This window comes from Apteryx rowi, unplaced genomic scaffold, assembly GCF_003343035.1.
Source record: "Apteryx rowi isolate R43461 unplaced genomic scaffold, aptRow1 scaffold_30, whole genome shotgun sequence".
NCBI lineage: Eukaryota > Metazoa > Chordata > Aves > Apterygiformes > Apterygidae > Apteryx > Apteryx rowi.
In genome coordinates, this window is record NW_020449419.1 from 755,618 (window position 1) to 776,645 (window position 21,028).

The 21,028-nt window shown below is 44.1% G+C and overlaps 1 protein-coding gene across 1 annotated transcript in view; it reads right to left on the reverse strand.

Annotated features, from left to right (window-relative positions):
• The window catches only part of ARID5B (AT-rich interaction domain 5B), a 95,049-nt gene that overhangs the window by 63,850 nt on the left and 10,171 nt on the right, over positions 1 to 21,028 (reverse strand). The window contains exon 2 of the mRNA XM_026069987.1: positions 238 to 468. Within this exon, the coding sequence (XP_025925772.1) occupies positions 238 to 403 (166 nt within the window). The 5' untranslated portion in view covers positions 404 to 468. The remainder of the gene's footprint in view (positions 1 to 237; positions 469 to 21,028) is intronic.

Consider the following 21,028-nt stretch of genomic DNA (forward strand, 5'->3'; position numbering starts at 1 on the left):
CTGACATTTCTTTGGGGCCCTGGGAGCACGAGTGAGGTTGAGAAGTGCTCTGCAACAGCAATGGGACGCACAGCGAGTCTTTGCTATTTTGCATTTGTTAGCATATTGCACCAACAACGACTTTTCAAACATAAATAGCATTGGTTCACATTTCCCCCTTGGAAAACAGTGGACATTTAAGCAGCACAAAAACGCAATTACTTGTGAGAAAAATAAAATAGCTGCAAAGTGACTTACCAAACTCATCACATATACTTTCATTTTCTATAAGAGTTGGATGATCAAATGTATCCCGACAGTAGAAGATTTGGGGATTCTTGCTTGTTACTGCAATGCCACCCAGGGCTAAAACAAACTGGTCCGTTAGCACTGAAGAAGGCTTGTCCTGAATGCGCTTTAACATGGAACGGTATCGACAGTACTGCGGGTAGCTGAGGATTAGCAGGTTTGAATCTTCATCATCCTCACCTGGAAGAAAAGAAAAAACAATTACCCTTAATAGATCAGAAAAATACCAAACAAGGGCTGCAACTCAACGGGGGAGAACATCTCAGATAACTCAAGGCCAATGGGGAAAGACTCAGGCTTTTCTCGAGATCGATCTTTCATAACATGGTGGTTTTTGAAAGGAAGGTAAAAAAGTAAAAATAAAGAGATGGTTTATTGAAACAGCTGCTTCTCTGGCTTTCTGTCCCCTTCTCCCACCCTTCGGCTCAAGGACTCTGCCCTAATGAGTAAGAAAACACCAATAAGCGGAAGCTGCCCAGTGGACTGACCCGACGCGTCCCCATACTTTGCCAGCTCTGTTGCTTTGATAGAAATATTACCTGCCATTTCGCTCAGCTCCCTACAGGATCTCACTGAATTTGTCTTTACACCATCTAACATCTTTTAAAAATAATAATATATATACACGGCCCAGAGCGAAGAGCTACCAATTTGCCTTTGAAGTATCTGACGTTGGCAGCCACCGAAAGGCGGCCGGGCGGCAAGGTGGGCTGGGCTGCCCTGGCCCGGCCGGTGATGCCGAGCTCCTCAGCGGCCGCGAATAACTTCCCTCCCGTTAACTGGAAACGCAGCAGGACTCCATAAAACACCTACAGAGCACCGCGAGCAAATGCACTCCCGAAGAGCTCGCGCTGCCTCCGCGCAGGCTCAAAATATAAAGCCCCCTAGAGCTGAGTCCTCTCCCTTGCACCGGGGTTTTAACGACGTTAGGCATAAAGGCGGCAGGTTTTGAAATATCGCAATCGAGTTTCATCATACGATAAGCAGCAGGAAACCTAACAGCAAAGGAGCAGAGATGCGAACACGAGAAATTACTCATGCACATGTATGCAACAGCCCGTCTCTTTACGGTCGTTCATCTCCTGGACGGGGCGAGCGAGCGCAGCTTTCCAGGCGGGCCGGCGACAGCCAAGCCAGCGGTGCGGGTTACGTTTTCTGCTGTACCCTGACTACCAGGTAACTCAGCTATTTCTTCTGTCAGAGACAAAATGTCTAACGCTTAATCCTGTTACCCGTACCGAAATCGCCCTTCTTACCCTAAAAGTCAAAATCACTTCAGATATTGAAAGGAACGTCAGAGCAGTTCTCCCCCAACTACCTACGACAGCACAACTCATCTCGACTCGTGCGAGGCAATGGAAATGTTGACACATAAAAGGCTAAATTTTACAAAGTCTCTGGAAGCAGATATATCACCTGGCATGTCACCGCTGCAGACGAATGCAATGCTGCAAAAAATTCAAGCCAGCACCCCGATTCGGGAAGGGCTGTTTTTAGAAGTGCAGTTCTTGAAAGCCATCACTTCTAAAAACTCTGAGCGTTGCCTGCTACCCCTGAAGTAAGTGGGGACATCAAAACAATTTGTGTATAAAAAAAATACACATTACAAAAATCCACATTACAATACACAGCAAATGGCATTTACGTTACTCTTCCAAGAAAATAAAACTTGTGATTCTAAAAACTCTCCTGGTCAATAAGGATGTGGTCATGCTTTTTTTTCTTTTTTTTTTTTGAATCGAATAAGTATCCCATAAGCCTGCACAACATGACTGTGACAACTGCTCGTGGGAATAAGGCAGTCTTCCTCTCTATTAGGAAACCCAGAAATCAGATCAGGAAAACTGCTGTAGGAATTAAGAGCACGTGATCCATCCTTTAGCTCCTGTGGGAGCTTCGCATACGCCTGCCTGACGGTTGCTACTGCTTTATACCTCCGGGTAGATAGCGACGGGCTGGCTCTGCTGATCAGACAGCTCTTCTCTCATGCCAGGATGTGGTCAGCTGCTTGTATTTTTTTTTAAGCAGGGTGTATATAAACGTGTGCCCCACGTGCCTTTGTAGTAAGCCATTAGTTTCTAGACCAATGTGCTGCAAGTCACTGCACAGAACTACACAAACTTTCTGACAACTGACATCTTAACTCAAGCCRACGTCCTAAATTAAAACCAAGGCATTTTTTACAAGATCACTGTCACACAGAGTGGTGCAACTCCAACGGGTGCTTCCCGATGCATTTCTCCCCTTTCCTTATTCGCCCCAGGTTCAGTAGATAGATCTAAGAGGGAGTACAGAACGGACGGACTGAAGACGTGTTCAGCGCAAGACAAACAGCGTTCCTGGAACAAAGACTTTTTTTTCCCTCAACCACGCCCACACGAGAAAAGAAAAATCAAAGCAGACCAATCCCTAATAAAACACAAGCCCAAAGAAGAAGTATTTTTCTTCCAGCAAAACCTAACACATGCCAYTGAATGGTGAGTTTAGTGGATATTGCCGAATATCTTCGATGAGTAGGATCAGAAAGCACGGGCAGTTGCGAGGAGAGATCGAAACATTGATCGCCTTCCACCACAATCAAGAAAAAACAATTAATTCCTAATTAAGATCTTAATAAACCAAGACGCTAAATCTCTGAGTTTGGCTGCAGCTTCAGTAGAACGAGCACGGTAAAAGATAATACCTACAGTGCGCCGCTTGGACGACTCCACCAAAATTACTCTAATCCCGTGCTTATATCTTAATTACATGTTTTAATAATCCCCTTCGATGTCAATTTTCCCTTTATTCGTGTGTTTCAGGGCTGCGAGCAGAGAAGGCGCAGCCGCCCCGCGGGGGCTGCCTCCTCGGCGCGGAGGCCGGGCGCGAGGCGCACGGCTCCCTTCGGCAGGGGGACGGCCAGCCCCCCTTTGCCAGCGGCCGGCGTTTGCGTTGGATTACACGTTCTTCAAGTTGTCTTTGTAAGGAAGAGATGCATGAAATGTCAAACACAATGAATCTATGCAGGAACTGACTTTTCAGATCAGTACAACCATTTTTTTTTTTTTAAATATGCAATGCAAGGCAATTAAAAGCCAAAAAAAGAAGAAGAAGGAAAAAAAAGCAAGCCTGCTAAAAACATGAATTCCTAACAAAGCCATCTAGAGCCAGCCCTATTTACAGAAAGAACAGAGAAATACAAAAACGTAACTCGCTTTTTGTTTGCTTGTTTCGGAAACATCAGACTATAATGTTATTGCTAATCTACTCCCAACATCAGTAAGCATTTTTTTCTTTAAAAAGACCTTCACACCAGGATTTTATAGAGCTTGATGGAAAAACTATGCATGTTCCTTCCTGTACCTAATTACCTCAACTGCAAAATCTGCCAAGTATTTTGCCCTTTAGTTCTTTTAATCGTATTAGTGCAAATGCATTTGGATGCCAACAGAAACAAACATTTAAAGATTTTTGCTTAAAAGATTCCAAATATGTATTAGGCTTGTGTTAGAAACGCACATTCTTCATTTCCTCCCAGAAAGCACAGAGTTATTTTTTTCAGAAGAAACATGGATTTGTTCCTCTTGTAAGACTAAATGTCTAGTTTCAACCCAATTTAAGTAAAATAATGTCAATATGAACTGCTCTCACAATGATTTATGCTACCTTCTGTTACTTTATTACATTAGACATTCCTTTCTCTAAGCTTTATACTTTTCACTGTGCTCCTAGCAACCACATAAAGGCTGATCACCAACTTTACGTACTTGGCACACTTCCAGACTCGACTGTTATTGATAATTATATTGAAGTTTCAATTTAATTGCTACTCTGTTGTGACACAGAATTTTTTTTGCAATTAGGCATTTCCCATTTTCTGTCCATTCATTTTTTGTATTACTGAAAATGATTTTCTTCCAGAAAACATAAGCACAACAACGATACAGATAAGACTGTATACATCTGTTACTATCATTATCAACACTGTAATGTGAAAAAAAAATTTTTTAAGAAAAAAAAATTGTGAATATAATTTCTCGGAAGATAATTTTCTTTTCAGTTTAAGTGCTCTTATTCTTCTTACAGTTACTCAATGATTTCCTGTTCTAATTACAAGACATTATACAGAAAGTCGTTTTTAGAAAGGAAATGTACTAGAGCAGCAGACTAAATAGCGCCACACGCTTAATATGGTTTAAAATTCCAAACTTGTGCCTCAGTTTTATCATTCTCTGCTCTACCTTTCTGCAACGTATTCTGCCACAAATCTAAAATCTCTTCCACGGCAGTTAACACAAATGCATACATCAAAGAGGAAAACACACTTGCAGTTAAACTGCAGGGGAAAGAAGAAAAAAAAAGATCAGTTTTTTTTTTCCCCCTCACTGTAGCTGTTAAATTGGAGGCAAGCCAAGCCTAGGAGTGGAAAATATTAAAAAGTAAAAAAAAAAAAAAAAAAAAAAAAAAAAAAAAAAAAAAAAAAAAAAACCCTAAAAGAAAAAAGAAAGAAGAAAGCTTGATTAAAAAGCGAGAGAAGAGATATTCAGTTCTAAATCTAAATGAATAAGCCACAAACTATTTCATAAAAACATACTGTGACGTAAATTACACATCAGTATTGCACTGTTGTGGTTATTTTGAGAAATGGCTTGTACTGTAAGTCAGCTGGTAAAACCCCACCCTTAATGATTTTGTAATTCTCCATACAGCAATCAACCGGAGCAGTCATGAAATTGCCAAGAAGGAAAACAGACAGAGCTGCAGAGAGTTTGTAATAAAAAGATAATGTACTTTTAACATAACAGAAGTAGAAGATTGGTTTTATTAACTAAAAAAACTACTTAAAAGGTCCCAGGCTTGCCATTTGTTTTGATAAATGTTAACACAGATCTTCACAAGATAAGCAACAGGAGTACCAGGGGAACGGGGCGGAACGGGACAGCGCTTTGGTGCGCGGGTAGCAAGCGGCGCGAGGGGGTTACTTGGAAGAGACAGCGAAAGCGAGGGGAGCTGCGGTGCTCGGTCCGTCAGCCTCCCTCCTTTGGTGGCTTTGGCCGTATCAGGAAGGTGTAGCAGACGCCCCAGTGAGGGATGATGAATCCAGATGTTCTGAGGGATTAAAAATGGGTAGGGTGAGCCGAGTTGAACGAACAAGGCTACGACTGCCGAGACAGGATGGTCTCTCGACTACTGCAGGTCAGCGCTCGGGTCTCAGCTGCGTTCCCAAGAGCAGGTCAGAGACCGGGGTTTCTGCCTCCCACCAGAGCACACTTGATGGTGGGATCCGTTTCATCTAAGAGAGCAGTTCCAGTCTAAAGCAGTCGTGCGAATCCGTCTGTAGCCAGCCGCACAGATCTCCTTCCATCCTGCTGCCTTGCAAGACGCGCGGATCATTCACTAACAACTGCAACTAGCTTAGGCTAAAGGCTAAGCTTGCAGATCAAATAAGTGAATGAAATGAATTTCACCCACACGACAATGTAGCCTGCCCTATGCCAAAGCAATGGTACAAATGCGTGCCAAAAAACCCTCTCCCAGCAGATATGCTCTCCATCAAGATAAGAAAGCCTAATCCCACCTGTGATAATCTTCCACTCTTCCAACTCTTAAGATAGGAGCTGATTCTCCTTCCCCTATTCTGCTCCTTTGGCAAGGACCTTCTGCAGTACCAGCTGGAGAAGGCAGGTGTAGAAGAGACGAAGACGAGTATGGCTGATCCATCAAAACCAACGACTGCGGGTCAGACAGGCTCTGCACATCTCAAACCTGTCTGCTCAAATAATGTCCCATGGGGAGACAAAACAGGTTTCCAGCAGACAGAAATGAACCATTACAAAATTACCTAAAAAGCCCTGAACCCCTCAAAAACCCAAGAAAAACAAAACCAGCAGAAGGGTGGAAGAGTCACTGGGAGGAGGAAGAAGAAACTGGATCTTTATGACTTCAAAAACCTTTAAGAGGAATCTTGAAATGAGAACACCTTTCCATATCACCACCCAGTTACAACCTGCCAAATACTCCCAAATCATCAGCCAGATAATCACAGCTGGCCAAGAAGCCGTACACACATCCCTGGGTATTCCTATGAGAGAGAGGATGGTTCTTCCCAAAGAAATAACCTTGGCAGGACAATTATGGCAGGCTCCTTGCTTGACCACCTCACACGTCGAATCCTCCGCTTAGACATCAGGCTAAGAGCTCCCGGAGGAACCCATCTCTCTTCGCACAAGGTGGCTGTGACCCAGGAGCAAGAGCTGAGGAGTTCGGGCAGTTGCATCATCATCATGAAACTGCTTCTCCGTGCTCCAGCTCACCTATCCAACCCTTCTCCGGTGATTAGGGGAGACCTTTACCAAAAACAGCTCTTCCAATCCACCCTAACTTTTTCATTCCCACAATCTTTGTTCGCTCTAGTAATGCGCCTTGGTGTGCCTTGGCTGTCTAATTAATTACAAGACCTAAAATATTAATACAAGAATCATATTTCTCTCACAGATAAATGCAAATACAATAATGATTTAGCCCCACGAGACAGGACTGGAAACCTGTGTTTCGGGGTTTAAATAAATTTCGGTAAATTATCAACACAACAGGGATACTGCTTTGTTGGCAGGACCCGCGCTACTCATCCTTGCTTTGAGAAACCCCCCTCCATTTGAATGCTAATGCAATCAAGAACAAAGGCAACATGTTGCAGTATAGGGAACGCAGTGATTACGGTTATGTTTAMCAGATAATGATGGTGTTAACAAGTTGCCTGTAATTCTTATGTGGACGTTTGCCTGCTTGATTTTGCTTTTAGATTGATCAAAAGGCAAAAGATATTTTGCCAATACACACAATAAAATGCACAGAGTCTTTCTGGATGTATCAGATTTTTTTTTTTTTCCCCTTGTAAGGAGGACAGAGAACTAATTCTCAGAATTTCATGTCACTTCACAGCCCTCTGTTTTCTGTCACGGTGCCAGAAGAACATCAGCAGTTCAGAGAATTCCTCAGATTAGTTTAACATTTGAAAGAAAGAGTACACTTACAAACCTACTGGAGATTGAAACTACTGTTCAATCTAACAGTAATACAGTCATTAACGAAAAAAAAAGCTAACACCATCTAATGTGTACTTAAAGCACATGGCTGAAGAATATTTTACAGCTGGTGATTTGGATCTGATTTGTTCTAGTCCTACTTAACGGGGACAAAACTGAGCATGTTGATTGATGACTGACAGCAGGTCCATATTATCAAATCTCCCATAATATTTATCTCGTTAAATCACTCTGAATTCAAATCGTAAATCCAATTTTTGTAGGAGACGGAAGAAATTTAATACTGAAAAAGTTCCCAGCCAGGCATCCAACGTCCTTTTTCATGCCCTGATCCAATATTCAGCTACTCCTAGCTGCAGCTCCCTGGTTTCTCCTGCGTCTTAGAAAGCAGGTTTATGAGGTGTTGCTAGACCCCAGAGCAGAGCGACCAACAATCGTCATTTCCAGCTTTTATACAACCCTTCCATCCATAAGTGCTTTATCGAGATGAGTAAAAATTATTATCCCCATTACACAGATAGAGAAACTGAGACAGAGAGACCTTAAAGGCTTTCTCCCACAACATCAAGCAGCTTGGAGGGCAACCGRGAGAGCAAAGAGCCCCGGTGGAAATCCCCATCCATGGCCGTTCCTGTCTAGGGCAGAGTTTTCCCAAGTTTCCTCCGGCCCCCCGCCTGCCCTGCCCACCTCCTTCCCAAAATTTCCTTCTCCCTTGTTTCTCAAGCAATAGGAGTGGGCCAGCCCACGTCCGAACAGCAACGATTACTATGGAAAAACCACTCCCATGATATAAAAGGTTTTTAGACTGCCCTGCCAGGTTGTTAAAGCAGATGGAGACAGGGGGAAATGGGGACTGATCACGGACGGAGAGGATGCTGCCTATCCCCTTGGACACGCTGGGTCAGGCGGACCATTCAGGTTGAATGTGCATCAGCTTTAAAACAAGTATTTATCTTGGTTGTCGTGGTTACTGATAAGCAGCTTCAATTCTGCTGATAACAAAAAGAAGGAAGAATTAAAAAGGGGGGGGGCTGAAAACATAATTTGGCAACATGACGAAGCCAAGAAGAGGAATTAAATCACATTAAACAAGCCAATTGTACTGTAAATGGCTCTGCCTCTCTGTATTTGCCTTTAAATCATCTAAGGCTCTAACATGGCAGCTGCTTCAGTTTTAACAAACAAACAGTAAAAATCCCTTTTAATAACGAAAGGAAATAATGATATACTTTGCTTTAGCTGAATTCAAACATAATTTAATTTTTCCTGAGGTGAAATTTGCACAGGGAACAATCAGATAATAAGCATTATCATTCTCATAGACAAAACTGAACCGGCACTTTGCAATTCAAAGTGCTATTTAATGCACCGTTTTCAGCAATCGCTGAACACCATCCAACACACCACCGAACTACACTTCGCTACTCACATGCAAAGCCTGATCCTGCAAATATTTGGGCACATAAGTAACGTGACAAACACTGCAAGCTCCATCGCTCCTACGGCTGAAGTTACGCATGTCCTAACACCTTTTCATGAGTGTGATCAAATCCAGTAACTTCTCCATATACAATACCTTTTCTTCATCATCATCATCATCATCATCATTATTATTATTACTACTACTACTATTATTACTATTATTAAGCATTTTGGTCTCTTTTCTTCTGAAGTGGAGCTCTGCAGAGAGAAAACCCTGGAAAACGCCACACCTGAGCCTCGGAGAGGCCAGGCAACAAGCACCGCAGGTAGGAGAGGGGCACGGCGTTTTTACAGCATCGGCAATTTAACCGCTGGCACGAGGAGCGGAAGGAAGGAACAGCTGCCCCAATCCTGCGTTCAAGACTGCATTTTGGGGGGAAGATACTCTAGGTCGGTGATTTTTAAACTTGCGGTCTGTGATTTCCCCTCTGTGTTGAAGAGGTCCGTGAAGCTTCGAATTATTGGACACATCTATACTYGCTTTGGAAAACTGCAAGGAAACGTGAAAGAAATGGAAAGCCACTGCGAGTTAGGCTGCAATACCGGGCTTAGCAGAGGAGTGGCTGGGCGAAATCCTGCTGCCTTCTCTCTTTTCCACATCCAGACCCGGCTCAAAGCCCGGTGCGAGAGCAGGGCACCCAGCCCGGCTTATAAGGGCGCCCCRCACCACACTTTCCACCCGGCAAGAGCAAATGTCTCACTTTCCATCACCGCGCGGCGTATGAGTCAAAAGCCTCGCTGCCGCGCGCCCCGCGGGGCCCTTTCACTCTCATTCTGAAAATTCGGGGGAACTTGGCCCTCCTCGAAATAGCAACGGCAGAAGCTGCCGATCCCCGAGCCACGGCGCGAGGGCGGCGGGTGAAAATGGTCCAGTGATTTAAACAGTTCGGCCCCGCTTCTGACATTTATGCGCGCTTTGAAATCCTTAATGAAATAACAACCCCGTTAATTCTTGCAGGGTATTTAGCAGACATAAAAACCGCATTATCTACTATTTACAATTTGCTACACACAAGCAGGATCTGGCTCTGTATAAAAATAACAAGCTCGCTGTAACCCTCCGCTCCCTAACCATGCTGCTGATTTCTTTGACACATGGAGAAGTGAGAATAATTACATTTTACTGAGTGCGTCTCATTACACTGATTTAAGTAAGATTTCCAAAGCTGCAAAAATATGCCTTTCAATTTCATTTGTTTCTAGCAATTCACTCCGAAGATGGTTAGTAAAACCTTCAGAAATCATCATCAACATGGACAAAAATTGTACCCTTCTCATGTGGACAYCTGACAGAGGGATAATAGGGTCTAGAAACACCACAGTCAGACGTTTCTTTTCTATTTAATGTTTCCTTCTGTGCCAAACATAATATAACAGACAAGTGTAAGAGAGACATGCAGGGGGAGCCTGAATAGAGAGCTTTAAAAGAGGTCCTTAATAGAGAAGCAGTATGCTTAGTCTTCAACAACATTCAATGGCAATTTATTTGCAGCCATTTTCTCACGTAACCTTTCACACTGGAACAGGTAAGATAGAGCACAAGACAATTTGTCAGCTGCCAGATATGAACAAAAGAAGCCATTTTTAATAAGCTTCAGCAGCCCCTTGTATTTGTTTGCTAATAACTTTTTTGGAAACCAATCAAAGAGAAGAAAAGAAAAAGTCAAGCTGGGAAGCAAAAAACCACAGCTAAAGAATTTTACAGATAAACTTGTGTTATCGTCTGCAGCATAATAATGCTTACATCCATGACTTGGAACAAACACTTGGAATTAGAAAGATGTTTCCTTAAAAAAAAAATATACATATATATATATAGCAATTACAAAAATGCTAGCTACACATATTTTCTTCCAAGAATTTCCCATTCTTTATCTCATTGCAATGCCGTACCTGCTCCCCAGTACAACTTTACTCTGGTTCCCCTCCTTCCCTGGTACCATTAGAGATTACAGGTATCATTCCCAGGTATCATTAGATGCCTGTGACAAAACGGTTTCTGCAAGGCTGAGTTGCCAACAGTGGATCAAATGCTCCCGAGAGCCCTCAGTTGTGTTTCTGAGGGAAGCTCCTTCTGAAGCTGAAGAAAAGGCCGAGTACCCAAGCCAAAATCCCAACAACGCAAGCTGAAAATCTGATGAAGTGTTAAGCAAATTCATTAATGTTATTAAAACACAGAAAATTCCCTTGGAAAATTTCGCACAGGTTTTCCCGTCTCATCGCACATTAGTCATGGCCTGAGAGACGCRTGAGGAGCAAACGGAGAGAAATAAAGTTTTTCTCAAGTCAACTTGGACCAAGTCCTAGTCTCACTGAAAAAAAAGGCCAGGCTGTGGGCTTCGGTGAGCACAGGGCTGGGTCCTTTGAACTGCATTATTATGGCATCTGCAAGAGAGGTGCAGAAGCTGATGGTGAGAGAAGATGCACCAGAGAACAAAAGGAGCTGCTGGTCAGATGACAACCCTTCTGGTTAAGATGATGGAAAGTCAGACTTCAGCCGACTTTGGAGCAGACGCACGCTTGCACAGTTTACTACCCTATCCCCAAAATTAGATTTTGCCTTCTGAGGACTTGCAGTGGAGTCTGTTCACTAGGTAACAGAAAGAAAATAAGAATTTGTTCTTCAAGAAAGGCGAACGGCCTTTTGAATAAAAGCCAGGGCTCCCCGCGATGGGAACGTGAGAGCCCAGCCCCGCACGCATCCTGAGAACGAATGCAGGATTTCTCTTCCTCTTGTGCAGGAGCAGGAAGCAATTCCTGGAGAAGCAGAGGAGCTGCGCTACCTGAATTGTCTGGAAAGGCCTCAGGTGGAGGCAGGGTGAGAAAGGATTTCAGGACAAGTTATGCCTATGAGTTGAGAGAACAAGCAAGCATCCTCCCACTCCTTTCTCTAGGCAGACTCTTTCCAAGTTTTCAGCGAGAGCATAAGTCTCCAGCGAGTCTGCCCAGGAAGGACCAGGCAAAGCACTGCCAATCCTCCAAAAAAGCCTCCACCGGGCTGCTCCTACTCGGTTCCTGACATGGCTTGGTCCCACCTCCAGCACAGAGGAAGGCTCAAACAACCTCAAGGTACTATCTACCCCTCTGAAGTGTGCTCTAATAGTAGATAGCACTGTCTATTTCCATGCACTTAATGGACGCCAATTAGTCCTCAGGGCTTTCCTATAAGGCAAGCAGATAAGTATTATTTCCCCTGTTTTGCATATGAAATAACCTGGTAGGAGATGTTCCGACTTGCTTGAGGCCACCAGATGAGTCACCAGATGAGGCTGGCCCAGCGCCAATCCCAGCTCCCAGACCTGTGCTCAGACCTCTCTGCGATCCCTCCTGCACAAACCACACTGCAACGTCGTCCTTTCAGACGTGGAGTGAAAGAGGAAGAAAGCTCACGGAGGGCTGATAACATGGTGAAAAAATATTCTCTGGGAAAGGAGCTTCCCGAAGAATGACAAAACAGCGCCTTCCATCTACTGAATGCCAGAGACCAAATCTAGGACAAGGGATGAGATGAAAGATGCACCCAGAAACAAAATTAGAAGAGTTTTTGCTGTATATTCCATTCAAGCATTCACAGCCATTTACTATGATTTGTCGGTGAAAGAGTTTTAGATTCTTAATTTTTAGCATGGCCACGAGCATTAGAGAATGTGTAAGAGCAGCAAACACAGAAGTCCTGGACGAACAGAATATATACGCTTAATATACACGTATAACAGACTTATGTGCACACCCCCACAAAATTACATTGAGGTCCTGCTCCACACTAAAGATCTTTGTGACCTTAGATACCAGGGACAGAGTGCAGATTGATTTCATATCTCTTTCAGAAAAGAGCAGCAAATGGTTTCAGCCACTATTCGCTAGCAGCCAGCACGCACCCGACGCCAGATATTAAACGGCATGCGCTTCCCTGAACCAAGAGCGTGCTTTATCTCCCATTACTACTCCTCTCCACCAGCACCGAGCGAGCTGCGGACATCGTGCCCTCAATTTTTAAGGAGCCAAATGCAATCCATGCGTATTGCTGCCCACCCCTCTCCGGCCACTGCTGCCGGGATCGCAGACACCAGGCGGCTCACTGCGGTGAGCCGGGGTCCTTGAAACAAGTGAATGCGGCGTGCCAGTCCCCCAGAACGGGCACTAATCATCCGAGCTACGAAAATCCTAATTTTTGCTTCCACAGTATTCAAGAACCCATCTCCAGTAACTATAGGCTACACAAAACATTATTAATTTATCAGTGGAAAAAACATTATCTACGCAGTGCATTATCAGTCTCCAGTGGTGATGCCTCAGCCCAAGTTTGATAAACGGCATGCAGCGTTATGCAGCTGCTTTGCATTTTGAATCCTTTATTTATAGAACATGGCAAATTAATAACTCAAAAATGTTGTTTCAGGCAAAGTAATGGACACACAATAAAACTATTCATTTCCTAAAAGGTCACTCTAGGAGAAGCATACATTGTTTAGAAGCCTCCCAACAATGCCATTGTTCCAAAGAAAAGTGAAAATGTATAATAAGCAGTTAGCGCATGGATCTGCATCGGAGACCCCGGGCTCATTTAAAGTGCAATCTTAAGGCAATCAATCATACTCTAAAATTACTTCATTTTCCAAACTGTTTACACTTTTTAAGTTACAAATCCACTTTCTGCTATTTCAACTCACGATTTACAGCTCCGGAGTTGGGCTGCCTTGGCGGGCTGCCAAGCGCTAGTCATGAGGGAGCTAATGATCTGAGCAGATCAGTGTTTTATAATGGAGAAAAGCGCATGCAGATTTCCAGTATGTCTGCAAGTAATCACGGCAGGCTGACTAGCAAGGAGACCGCCGCAAATTTATTTTAGGAGAAACCTCTTAAAGCTGCACTTTTTATCCGGGCCGAAAAAAAAGAAAAAAAAGAAAAAGAAAAAGAAAAAAAATCTTTAAAAGGTACTCCAAGATTACTCAAAATTATTCTAAATGAAACTGCTGCACAAACAATATGTTAAAGAATAGTACAATAGCTAATTTCCTTTAGTGTGTCTATCTCGACCAGATCATATCCTTATCGTGGCAAGCTGGAACATTAAACTCTCTAGTTCGTGGAATCAAAACACAAGAGTGCTTCATATTACATTATAGAAAAATGAGCCGTTCCCTACAAACAAGGTCAGATTTCTGGAATGCCAAAGGTCTACGTTTAAACAGAGTTGGGAGGAGGGGAGCCTTTGCCCATTTCACTCTCTGAAAAGCAGCAGGGAAACTATACCAGCAATTCAAATTTGTTTTAATAGCCAAAATGCTAGAAAGAGAACAAAAAGACTCTTGGGAGATGATGCTTAAATTAAGTATGATCTTTATTGTTTCATTACAGTGGCACAGCCAAATGACTGTCTTACTGTACAAATAATGCCGGATCCTCATTTTCTAGCAGAAACAATTATTCTCTCATATTCTGCTTCCCATCAACCTTCCCAGGCTGCCCCATGGAACTGGGCAGTGGTTCCATGCTGGGTTTGAGGCTGGACTGAGGAAAATTTTGGATTTTCTCCTGTCCTTAAAGGCCACGCCAAGGAGGCACATTCTGACCCTGAAGAGGCTCTAGGAACGAAGCTATAAATATTCCTGCATTGTACTTCATGAAGTTCAGTCCATTAGGATGGATATTTTTGTTATAACATTATTACATGCCTAAACTCAATTGTATAATTGGATAGGGCCAGAAACAATAAGCTGGCATTGCTTTGTTACAGCATACTACAGCTTTAAAATACCTGTACTCATAAATCAACATAATTATTTGAAGCACTGTCACGAAGCAGAACAGGAAAAGAAAAATTAAAAAAAACTAGCTGGTAGAGAATCTCACTAGACTTTCCAGAGACCGAAAGTTTTTTACCGGCTGTGAGTCTCACCACCGCTACAACGGGGGAAGTCTTTCTTCTCTCCAGGCTGCCTCGAAAGGCAGCTCCTCCGGAAGGATTCTGGTTTCCCTCCACCCTCCAACACAACGACCAGGGATCCCATGGCTCTGCAGCGCAACGGATGCGGCCGCTTTGACTTACGACTATGGGGGCTCTCCTTGCACGGGCAGCCCCTGGACCTGGAGGAGAGTTTGTTGGTTTGTTTTTAATTGCTGCTAGAGCCAATGCTGTTGGGACCTCGTCTTTGGGAGACCACCAGCCGGCTGAGACGGTGGACTGCACACAAGTGAGCACACGTGCCCCCAGGTACCTCCCCGTGAGGTATTAAGAGATCGTGGAGCATCTGGGGAGAAATTATATCTTGTTACTTTAAGAGGCAGAAGAACTGACGTTGGCTTGGGCATTTCTTCCCTCCCCTTACCTACAGTCACGCAACCGCTCTCCAAATCTCATCTCCACCTACCTCCCAGCCATGCAGCATTTCATGCTCACTGGAGGCACTGGGAGAAAGCATGACTGAAGTTAATATTAAAACATGTATTCCTCCTACAGCTTCACCGAAAATCCCATTGAATTCRCAGGGATAGAGATCTCCCAGAACTTGCTCATTCTAGTTTTCTTCCTGCTGTTATGTTTTTTAAGTAACTCTTTTTCTCCCTCCTTTTTCTTTTAATCTTTCTAGGTCTCAAACAATGTCTTTTATTACTTTTGATACTTATGTGAAGAATATTAAGTCTTTCACAAAGATATTCTCAGAGCCAAGTGCTTTATGGCTATCAGCGCTTAGCAACATATATAGCTCTGTGTGTGTGTCTGTAGGTATACACACACGTATATATATGCACATATGTATATATGTGCATATATACACACACAACTTCATATAAATAACAACACATACATCCATGCAAAATAAATATATAATATAAAACTTGATACAATTGCTGTGACATGACTAAAACCCTTTTCTTTCATGCTGAACTTTCACTCTCCCACACTGTGGCACCATAATTTGGAGAAGTAGCTGGGGGTAGGTGAGACCTGAATTTCTTGGTCAAAGAATAGGAGGAAGGAAATCCCCTTCTCTTTAAAGACATCTCAAAGAAATAAAAAAGGGGGAACAAGATGATGCGGGGGGGAAGGCAGGTCAACTCATAAGCTAAGTGAAAATTTCCAAGAGATAAAAACAAATATAAATAAAATGGAAGATATAACTGGGTGATGTGAACAATTCTGGAGAACACAAAAGCATTTGATGTAATCAGAGTCAGCATCGCCGAGGGGCTATTAAAAGGCATAAACATTCATTTTCAGTCACTCTGAGTCACTCCGAAGAGCTGGCTCCCAAGTAAGTAGGTTGCTGGAGCCCGTGATCCAGTTCCACTTTTCTTTACTCCAACTTGGAGTTATTGTACAATTACACCACAGAATGGCATAATACAATAAACAGAACTGAAAAAGGGAAAGAAAACAATTTTTTTTTCCCCTTACAAGCCAGGTTCAGTGTTTTTGCCTATTAAAGTAACCGAAGATGCTTCTCTCAGAAAACGAAGTCAGAAGGCAGCGTGCCAGAGGCAGCTAACACAAATCCAGGTTCCCGAGGGGTGGGCTTTCTGGTTTGGAGGGCTTTGCCGGGCGGCAGTCCTGCAGCGAGCGCTCCCGACACATCCTCTCGATCTCTTCGCGTGAAACAGGGCAGGAAAAGGGAACACTTTTGAAGATCTGCGCACGGTTTGGAAAAACGTCATGTTCTAGCCTCCCCGTCCAAGGCCACGGATTTCCTAACCATGAAGTCCGCAGCTATTGCAAAGCCCCCTGCGTATACTGCGTAATGGGAGTTAATTTATCACTCAGGTCACTGTATACTAGCCGGGAGTTTGTAAACAAGAACGGATCACAGGTTTCATTTTTGTGTTCCTTTCAAACTGGAAGACCTAACAGTTTCCTGTTCCAACATACAAAATAGTATTGCTTCTATAAACCTCCTCCAGCCTCCTTGCCAGCAGTTTCCATTTAATTAAACTGACAGCAAAACAGGGCCCTTGCTAATGTGATCCAGACCAGTTTTCCTTCAATGTAAATTCTCAGGCATGAAATTACATCTGAAACAGACACAATAATCCCTCTATATCTTAGTCATAAGTTTAATCTATACTAAAATAACATTTTCTTTGTCTATACTGCAGTCTGTTTTAGAATTCAATGATCTTTTCTTCTTTCCCCAGTTGAAGTTCAGGGAATTATTCAACTTCCATTCACCTTACAGTCAATTCACAATTTTCTTTTTGCCTGTAATTTATACACTCATTGTTGGTTTCTAGGTCACAGGTAGCAAAATGATCTTGCATGTGAGAAACCAGATTCAGGACCTGCTTCAAACTTTCACTTTCTGGAAATGAAATAAGGCTAGTAGCTTTATAAAGCCAGTTCACAGCTGCTGAAAGCACTCTGACTTTCCTAAGCTAACAACTTGGTCTTTCACACAGCTCCTCAGGTCAGCTAGCTGTGAAGACCAAAGTTGCTGAGATTTGTAGGTACCTGTGTTCTTCAATAAAACAAGGTGTGTGTGTGTGGGGGGGGTTGTTTGTTTGCTTAATGATCCATAACATTTCACTTTAGTCTAGTCATTCTTGTCACTACTCGACTGATGTACGATTTCCTGCAATGCCCAGGAAGAACAGAATACGCAAGAAAGTAGGTCCTTGTCATGGAGCAACCACGGGGTTCATGATGATCTCCTCAATGAATTGCAGGGTGCATCTACGTCATGTGCACGCATGACTGCAATCCCCGAGATATGTAGGGTGTTTCGCTCCTGGCCCATGTGCTGCCTCAGGTTTGTATGCACCGGCAAAGCAAACGAGGCTGGGAAGCTACAGCCCCCCCCTGCAATTCGGAGCCTGGGACATCAGAGGGCTGGGAAGGATGGTATCCACGCTGCAAAATCTGCAAAAGTCACCATGACCAGGAGAAGGGCAAAACACCATTCTTTTCCTACCGAAGTCAGTGTGGGCATAGTGGGGACCTCACTGGGACCGCCAAGCCTTTACACTTGCTAGGAAGAAGTTTTATCTCTGTCACTGCCAAAACGCTCTCCTAAACCTGCTACYGGACCGAGCGGCCACGTCCATGCAACAACGTTGGAGAGAAGCTGCTGCTCTTTGCTGCTTTGCAGGTTCCTCCTGCTGGAGCAGTCCCTCACCTGAGCTCTGCTGCAGCAGGTCTTCCCGCTCGGTGGGATTTACACACCATTTAGCCAGCAACACATAAAGACACACCAGGGTACTCATTTTGAAACACACTGTGGCAGGATGGCCTGCGGCGCAGAATGCCTCGCTGCGACTGCTGCCTCTACACTTCGGTCTCGGAGAGGAAAACCACCACTACTGTATGCAGCTGTGGTCCTTCCGATGCCAGTCACGCTCTCAGAAGGAAGACAGGTAACCTGCTCGTTTTAAAGGAGAGCCTGAAGCCATCCTGAAGATAGATTTCTGGTGAAGTTTTAGCACCACCAAGTTTCCACACAAAGCTGTATAGATGAGCTCAGATACAGGTATCTGAAACTCCTGCTGGCCAAAGTGACAGATGAGGTGGCATAAGAGAAACAGCTGCACAGGAACCCTACAAAAATGAATGCAAGGACAGCCTGCTCCAAGAGGTCAGGATCTTCGTTATCCTCACCAGACCTCCCGTAATGGCCCACCCCACACTGCCAATATCAGAAACTGCTTCCATTTAGGTGAGTAAGCTTTTCTAGTTTACGGTCTCATGCTCAGCACCAGCATTTTCTGACCATGGAGGCAGCTGTCACTCTTCTACCCCCAGTCTTCAACCAGCTTCCAGGACAGTACCCATAARGTACCCGCCACCTCTACAGGTTTGCAATGGCTGGGATTTGCCATAGCTCTGCTGCGGGTACCAGGATCCTTCCGTGTATTAGGTAGAGACAGCACAATGGTCCCCATACCAAATGAAACATAAACGTGGTCTCCACATTCAGGTTGTCCATGACACAGGAGAGGGCTCCCGAGCTCTGGAGTTAGCAACCCCAGCATGGAGCTGGTGTCACTTTGCCTGGTGAAGAAGGATGCACGGGATAAAGAAAGATGCTGCTGCAACGACTGCTCCAAGGAGCCTCATGTCCTGTTTTGGTTTGGGCAATCTGGGTAGCAAATTGCCTGAGAAATGGTAAAGGTACGGAGCAAGATAATCTGCTTACAGATAATTGGGGCAAAGATCCCAACAAGGCACACACAAAACTCCAGTCCTACCTGCAATCCGTACAGACATGCTTTGAAGGAAAGGAGCAAAACCGGAAACTGCAGCCCTGCCTTTTCTACGGAAACCGCCCCCTGTTACCCTCTCTTGACCACTGTTGGTGAAGACAAAGTCTCCTGCAAGTCACATCGAGCTCAGGGCTTGCCTCGACCTGGGACACTCAGGACTTTGCGGGACTGGGTCCAAGGACTCGTTTTGTTTCATGAGAGCATGAATGACTCCTTGTGCTCCAGCTGCAGACACTATGTTCATAAGAAGCCCAAGTGACAAAACCACTATAGAAACAAGAGAAAACTCGACCACAGCGTATTTTCCAAGTTTCTGCCTGCCCAGCCAAACATTTGCAAAACCTTAGTTACATGCCCAGCTAAAAATTCCAGCTGCCCAAGAAATGCTGCATGATTTTAAGTGAGAAATTTGCCACGTGCCCAGCGAGGTATGAATGATGCTTTTAGACAGACCCACTCAAAAGGTCTGCAAAGCCTGGACAACATAATTTCCAAGCGCTGCTGTCACAATCTCCCTCTTCAAATAAGAAAATTCGTTGCATTGTTTTCCTAAAGTGCTTATTTAAGAAAACCAGCCCTTCGCTAAGCAGTCTGGCGGCTTTGGGAAAAACAGAAAATTTCATTTATGCAGCAGAAGGCAGTGGTTAGTCATTAGCCCGATCAAAAATCATTACAGACCCTTCTGGCGATTGCTGTCCTGCTTCAGTGCTTGTGAGGGTCTCTCGTTTTAGAGACAACACCCAACAAGTGTTCTCCAGGTAAAACAGACATAAGCCATTCGCTACCGATATATTGGCTTTGTCTATAGGGTGACAAGGAGACAAAGGTGTCACGAAGCCGCTTCTCGCGCTCCCCCGAGCTCCAAAAGAGGAGGCAAAGAGGTGCTGCTTTGTATAAGCACCACGCACAACTGGCCAGAAATGAGGCAATGACTTCTCACGTTAATTTATATCCATTCGCTGATATGTCTGATCGGTGGAAAGTCTCTCAATGAGACAGAGAGGCTATCAACGGAGTTTCTGCTACAGGGGGCGAAAAAATGCTTCTGTCCCATTTCTGCAAATGCGCCAGGATCATGTTATCTACACACGAATTCCTGCCCACGCTCTCGCCTTCCCTCCCGCGTGCCCTGCCGTCAAAAAGCGGGGACAAAATTGGCCTCATTTCCTGTGTATTTCATACAGACCTAAACGTCCTTAAGTATGTTGTCAGGGAATATATTTTAAAGCTGCTGTGCTCACATCTGATCTCCTACCCTATGCTTTTAAGATATTAAATAGGCTTTACCCAATAAATCACGTTTCGCGCCCTGCAATCACATGGTCTCCGAAATCATCAAAAGGCTAAACCCTGGGCTGTTCACGTTCATTATATGCAAGTCTAAGCTCTAAAAAACCAAAATAAAAACGGAGCACACAATCCTCCCTCCGGGGAAGGCTAAGAAGGAAAAAAAAACCCCAAAACCCACCAAAACAAACACCAAAACAACCCCCCCCCCCCCCGAAAAAAAGAAACGCGCTGTTAAGTTTTCCGCGGGAAAGCAAAGCCACCTGGGCGGCAGGGAGACGGGAACGCGCCGCCGCGGCCCCGGCCCAGCCCAGCCCAGCCTTCGCTCCCAGCAGCCCAGAAACGCCCCCGCTCCCCCAAATACCAGCTGCGGGAATAACCGCATCTTTCATGTTTTACAATAGCACAAAGACACCAAACGGAACACATTCAAGAAACACTGCGGGAAACGCGCCAAAGTTTTAAGGAACATTCCCTTTGGAAATGAAGCCTTTTTTAGCCAAACCGCTACGATTTTGTTTTAGTGACTCATACAAATGGATTCTGGACGGAGGTTTAAAAAYGGGATATTTTCTCTTCTGCTTTTAGGTTCACCTCAAGACACATGAATGAAAAAGCAGCAATAAGAACATTAGTCTGGGCTTACAATCACTAACAGCCTCTAAATAGGGATCTACTAAATTGTAAAGCTTAGCTGAAGTTTCAAATATATAAATCTGAAAATACAATTCCTCCTAAAGGGGGGCTGGGCA